Genomic DNA, 6,668 nt, shown 5'->3' on the forward strand with positions numbered 1-6,668 from the left:
TTCTTACTCTTGCAGTGTTGATAAAAGAAAAGAAACAAAGGGATTCCATTTCATACATTTACTGCCATTGTTCCCATTGCCCTCTCCTCTTTAGCTTCTATGATGTTTGCTAGTAGGTGATTTGTATGAGAATTAAAAGGTTAAGATCATATGTTGGTTGACAGATTGATACTTCTGGCTCATGGAAATTGACCAATGGATTAGATGTGACAGATTGATATTTCTGGTTCTTGTAAAGCTGGCCCTTTGGAGACTATAAAGTTTTGAATGAAGGAAAAATTAGTTTTGATTAGAGCTATATTGCTCGGACTCTTCAAAAATGTCATCGTATGCGTATCAGATCCTCCAAAGTGCTGCAATGTTTTTGGAAGTCCGAGCAACATAGGATTAGAGTCTCATGTTTTCCACAGTTACTTTGTTCTATGTTTACTTAGTATTTGCTTTTATATACATATAGAGCTCTGTGTTAAGCCACTGCTAGGGGAGAGTATATTTGATTTTGATTGTCAATGGATCTTTGTTTGTTTCCTAGTTTTTCTTAGATAAAAGAACTGTTGAAAGGGTACAGGAAACTGATGCAAAGCATGACTCTTTAACAAAGTTTAATATGGGCTAAAACCTTATTTAAAAAATACATTATTTCTTTCTGACAATCTCTTGTCAAAGCAAATAATATAGACAGTTTTGTTAAGACTGACTGACTCACAGGTCAAAGCAAATAATCTCATTATGATTGCTTCCAACTTCTTGGAAGTAATTAATGAAATCCCAACCATTTAAGAAACATCCAAGCACATGTTGATCTAGATCAAGATGCACAAAACTGAAAATTTTATTAATTTTTGGCCTCAAAGTTGTGGACTATATTATAACCTAGTGGTCAATGAGGCGAGTAAAAGTTTTGAAAATCAGGGTTCAAATTCCAGGAGAAACAATATCTTAGATGATTTCTTACCATTTGCCTAAGCATTGGTTGGACAGAGTTATCTGATACTTGTGCTGGTGATATAACAAGTATCCTATGAAATAATTTAGATGCGCAACCTGCCCGACACCATGTTGACTATGTAGGTTTTGAGCTCAGAAAGAACATTTATTGGTTAAAAGTTGACATGAAAAGAAGTGGAACCTAATCTAACAGATGTAAGACAACATAATGGGCAGATGTGTTGGATGAGGAATTGCATTATTTGCAAAGCCAATTGTTACTGTCTAAGAGATTCAAAACATGGAATTGTTAAAAGTACAGACAAAAACTGAAAAAAAACAAAGTAGATCTCTTTTCTGCAAAATCTGCTAGTATAAACCTTAATATTTGTTGAGTAAGTTCATGAACTTGTCAATAATTAGGGAATATTACTAATAAATATTATTCTATTTCCAAAAGGCTGCACTTATCATGCTATTTACGTATTTAAAACTTGCAATTTGGACATGCAAGTTTTCTTTGTAACCACTTATTGATCCAAAACATTAGTAGTTTAAATAATTGTTGCATTAACTTCATGGTATCATGTTCTGTTTATTTTTTACTTTTCCTTTAACTAATTTTTTTTGGTTTTATTTGAGTAAAGAACATTAAAGTACAAAGTCTTGGTTTTTGCTATCTACTTCCAGCTCATTAGGTTACTTGGAGCCCAACAATTGGTTTGAGTGTTCTTTGAAAGATTTGTGATCTTAAATTTGTGGATTGCATATCTAGGAAGTTGCTTCAATGATGGATAATTCTTCTTAAATTATTGTTCAAAAGATATATGGAAGATTGCATTTGTATGTACATCCAATTATGAGTTTAATATTAAAAACTTTATCAAAATATTTTTCGGCTCATTATTATTATTATTATTATTATTATTATTATTATTTGATAAACTGTCGCTAATCCTATTTAGCGACGGATTAGCGACAAATTATTAAAAAATTATGTTAGCTACGAGCGATTTAACGATGAAGTTTGTAGCTAATTTTATTTTTTTTAGTGAAATTTCCGCTATTTTGGGCCTCATAAACAGCTGGTTTTCATTACTCTTACTATGTTAGTTTTGTTAAAATTTCATTCAATTTTTCTTATTTAGTTTTCTCTTTATTGATTGGTTTCCTTGTTTGGAGGAGAGGGTGAAGTTTAAATTCTTACATCTGGCAGCAGACACAACAACCATAATACCAAATCATAATGTGAACACTTTCATTGAACAAAAAGATTGCCTAATTATATAATATTTGATTAGCCTTGTTAAGTAGATCTGGCACATTTACTTTAAACAATAGCATTAAACCCAGCTTATACTTGCACTTTGAAGTCGTACGGAAATACTATTTAGTTGTAATAATGGTCTTAGTTCCATGCATTTTGTTGATGGCATTATTATTGCCTAATTTGTATAGTGTGTGGACTAATCTTTACGTTTAAAAATAATTTGTACTTTGCATGTTATAATTATCCAATACATTTGTTTATAATTTAGATGAAGTTATATATCTTCTTGTATTTAATTTCCCAAAATTGTTGAATCGTCTCGAAATACACCAATTGACTAAATGGTATTCTTTTTTCAAAAGTGGGGAAAAAAAGTTGATTCACACCAATCATATATTATATATTAAGTGACTAGTTTGCCCTTCAATTAAACATTACATTAAAAATATGTTGTACAAAAATGTAAATACACTTTCTAATAAAATAAATATTATTACATGAATTTAATGCATATACGTTAGGTGTATAACATAGTTGAAGAGAGGCAGATTTCAATGAATCTAATGCTTACTGCCTTACCAGAATGACTGTTACTTTTCCAACCTTAGTATTCCCTATGGAAGAAGAAGAATCTCAAGAGTCTCCAGCAATTATCGCAATTATAGCACACTGGAGAATTCTGTCAAATAAAATCCTAATTTCCCAGCTCTCTCCCTCCAATTTTCGTACTCAGTGTGCTCTTCTATCTTTGTTTTCTCCTTTTAGTAAAATGGCGATGGTGGGTCTAGGGAGGGTAAGTGTACGCAGACTTTATCCCTACCTTGGGGTAAAGAGGCTATTTCCGATATATTTTCGGCTCCCTTCCTCCAAGAACTTTTCACCTTGCTCTTGGGTGACTCGAACTCACAACTTCTTGGTTGTGAGTGAAAGGTGTTTACCAACCCACTATTGTCAAAGAAATATAGAGCAAGGGCCACAAATAAAGATACAAAGCGAAATGAACTTGAATGTAAACACATGCTTCTTTTCTGGCCATATTAATTCTCTTACCCATTAGCCTTCCTCTTTTCATTTTACTTTTTTATTAGTTTGGTTTCTATCATGTATAGTAGCATTAAAGTCATACAACATCGAAGAAAATAAAAGACAATTATAATACTCAAAAGAGTTTTCAAGAAATATGTTGCTTAAGGAACAAAAATCTAAAACATCATTTTATTATATATAGTACCTTTGTTTGACTATTTAAATGTTGGAAGTTGCAGCAATTATTTTGTCTTTATTTCGTTATCTTGGTATTTACGTGCTAATTTATTCGGCCAGAAAGGGTGCCAGTACCATTTTCGCTCCTGCATCTCAAATGCTTTGCAGAAATCCTATGTACCCATTGTCATTTGTCTACGGACGTAAACTTGCCTCCCTCAGCATATCTTTTCCCTTTTAGATTAATTAACGTTGGATTTAATTTAGTAGTTTTATCTCTTGTTTCTTTTCTCACTATTTTGAATTATCTCTTTAACTTTTATCTCAAACCAGGAAAAATTAAATTTGTGTATACGGTCAAATCCGAATTTGCCCTTCGAAAATAAGAAGTAAAATCAGGTTATCGAGCTCAAGATTCAGGGACCGATCAATATCGACCTCGAGTCAATATCGAGCTATGATATGAAGTAGTGTTATCGAGCTCAAGAGCCAGAGCCCGATCAATACTGAGCCCGAGTCAATATCGAGCTCGAGTCAATATCGAGCTCGAGATCCGGAGATCGACCAATACTAAGACTGACGACCAAAATCGAGCTAAGAGACAAAGAGCCGTTGTAGCCGCACTTAGGGAGAGAATCTCGGCGGGAATTAAAGAAAAACTAATTAACTAATCTATCATGGGATCCCCGCTATGTATTTTTTATTATATCCAAAGTAGAATTTTCCCACTATATTAAGAGTGAGTATCATTTCTATAAGGGGGATGGAACATCCAGAGAAGAAAACATTGATACACTCTCATATTCAGAAATTATTGAAGTTTACACACATATAATAAAGATTATTCTTTTTTTGGGTTTTGAACATTGGTTCATCTTGTTCATATAAATATCATTCCCCACTCAATTTTGATTTGTTTTAATTCCTTTTTACAGTTAATATTCGATATATCTCTACTTATTTTTCCAGTTTGTACCAAGTTATACCACGTATCCTTAGGACTAGGGCTGCTTATCGGGCGGATCGGGCGGTTATTTACTTTTAACGGTTCGGCTTATCGGTTATCGGTTTTAAATATATTAATCCGCTAGCCACCCGATAAAATATCAGGCGGATTGGTATCAGTTTAGCTATTATCGGGCGGTTTATCGGATTAATTCAATCTGTATTACAGAGGACTATTTTGGTCCTTTATGTTACAACCTATTAGTTGTTACACCAAAATTAACACCTCTAAACACTAGAGAAATCTGCTAGTGCCCACTGATGCTGCTTTCAGTTCACTACAAATATTGGATTTGGAGCAATTGATGCAATTGCACATGACGCACATACCATTTTCATAAAGATCACATCAATACTAATTTAATATGTAAAGATCTAGATAAAAAAATATCTAAAGGCAAAGTTGTAAAGATATTTAATTTACACATGCTTAAATCACTATTTGCTAGTACGTGATTAATCCATATACAGAAATAACAAAGACTACAAAACTTTATACACATATTTACACATGCTTATTAATCACTAATTTACTATCCATATATAGTAACCACTTGAAATCTTAACTATTTTATAATAATGATGAATGAAGATTCTATTAACACTTAACACTTCCTAACATGGCAATTAGCCACCTGTCAAAATGAGTCCAGAATACAACTAGAGATAAAATGGAAATTTAGACATAAAATCTATAACAATTGGAGACATCCACAAAATACAACTGCTGCAACTAACGCCTTACAGTGCTTCAATTTCTACAGCTTCAAAGTTCAAACAACAACCTAAGAGTCTTTGGAATCACTCTGCAATGGTAGAACCATTTACATTATTAATAGCATTCAAAAAATAATAAACTGCTAACATCCAACAACCTAGCACTATATAACTCAAATAGTAGCAGGCTTGAAATATGACAGCTTGAGGGTATAAGACTTTACAAAATGAGATCAATGAGTTTGCAGATACACCTTAAAATTTGAGCTAATTAGTAGAATTATATAAATTGTTGATCTAAAAATTCATGTTTGTTGTTAATATATTAACATATTAATTAACATTGCATTACAATTTGAATTCTTACCAGATATATTAATACTACACGTCAATTACGGAAGGGTCTTTTCCATCGTTAGCTAAATCTGAAGAAAACAAATTAAAATAATGAGTCATGTGATAAATATAAGCATATCCACAACACTTATATACAACAAATATAGTAACAATATTATTACCTTGTTCAAGTTACTCGATTTTATCAATATCTTCCTCAACACTAACATGTTATTTTAATTTTTTATTTCGAAGCCAATCTTGAAGACACACTAGAGCTTGCACCAATTTAGGAGTTAATGAACTCCTAAATGAATCAAGAAGACGCCCTCCCGTACTAAACGCACATTCGGATGCCACGCTTGAAACCGAAACCGCTAATACATCACGAGCCATCTCCGCAAGAACAGGAAATCTAGCTGAGTTCAATTTCCACCAGAGAAGCACATCAAATTCTTTAGAGTCATCCTCAGTTTCTTCACCAAAATATTTATCTAACTCTGTTTTAGTATCCACACCTCCACTCCCACTTTTATATTTTTTTATATCTTGCATTAGTGATTCTAAAAGTCCTGTATTTTGGGTGCTTACTTGATTGTCAGAAAGCCCGAAAGTAGAAGTGTCCAATGAAGAACAATCTGAAGATGAAGCAAGCACGACACCTTTTGAGCTGGGCTTTACATACTCACAAAATAATGAAGTCATGTACTTCTTACCTTCTGCTTGTATAGTTGTCCCCGGATCTTCACCAAACATCTTTACAAGTGCATAACCAACTGATTCGAGCTTGTAACGTGGATCCAAAATACATGAGATGAAAATTATCTTGTTCATTTTCCCTGGATCACCCCAATACTTATTAAACTTTTCCTTCATCTTCTTTGCCATTTCACTTAAAACTGTATCTTCATTTGCTATCAATTGCTTCAAATAAACAGCAACCGCACAAAATTTCAAGAAAATGAATATTCGATGTAACATAACGTGATCCAGATATTTTCAAAGTAAGAAGATAGAATATTTCAAGAAACTTTGTAATTCTTTTTACATTCTCCCAATCACTACTCAAAAGTTCACTTGTAGGAATTCCAACTTCAATATAAGAATGCTCAAGATAATGTCTTAGGCCAATTTCACTAGATGCATAGTGTGAAAATGCACTTTCAAATTCAACAGCGCTATGCAACATCAAGTAGGTGGAATTCCACCT

At 32.8% G+C, this 6,668-nt stretch overlaps 1 protein-coding gene across 1 annotated transcript; it reads right to left on the reverse strand.

Moving 5' to 3' along the window:
* Window positions 1-5,689: 5,689 nt before the first annotated feature.
* LOC138902134 (zinc finger BED domain-containing protein RICESLEEPER 2-like) lies at window positions 5,690-6,346 on the reverse strand. Its single transcript, XM_070189953.1, has one exon. It carries the CDS (start codon window positions 6,344-6,346, stop codon window positions 5,690-5,692), a length of 657 nt encoding a protein of 218 aa, XP_070046054.1.
* Between the last annotated feature and the right edge of the window lie 322 nt (window positions 6,347-6,668).

This window comes from Nicotiana tomentosiformis, chromosome 11 (assembly GCF_000390325.3).
Source record: "Nicotiana tomentosiformis chromosome 11, ASM39032v3, whole genome shotgun sequence".
Classification (NCBI taxonomy): domain Eukaryota; kingdom Viridiplantae; phylum Streptophyta; class Magnoliopsida; order Solanales; family Solanaceae; genus Nicotiana; species Nicotiana tomentosiformis.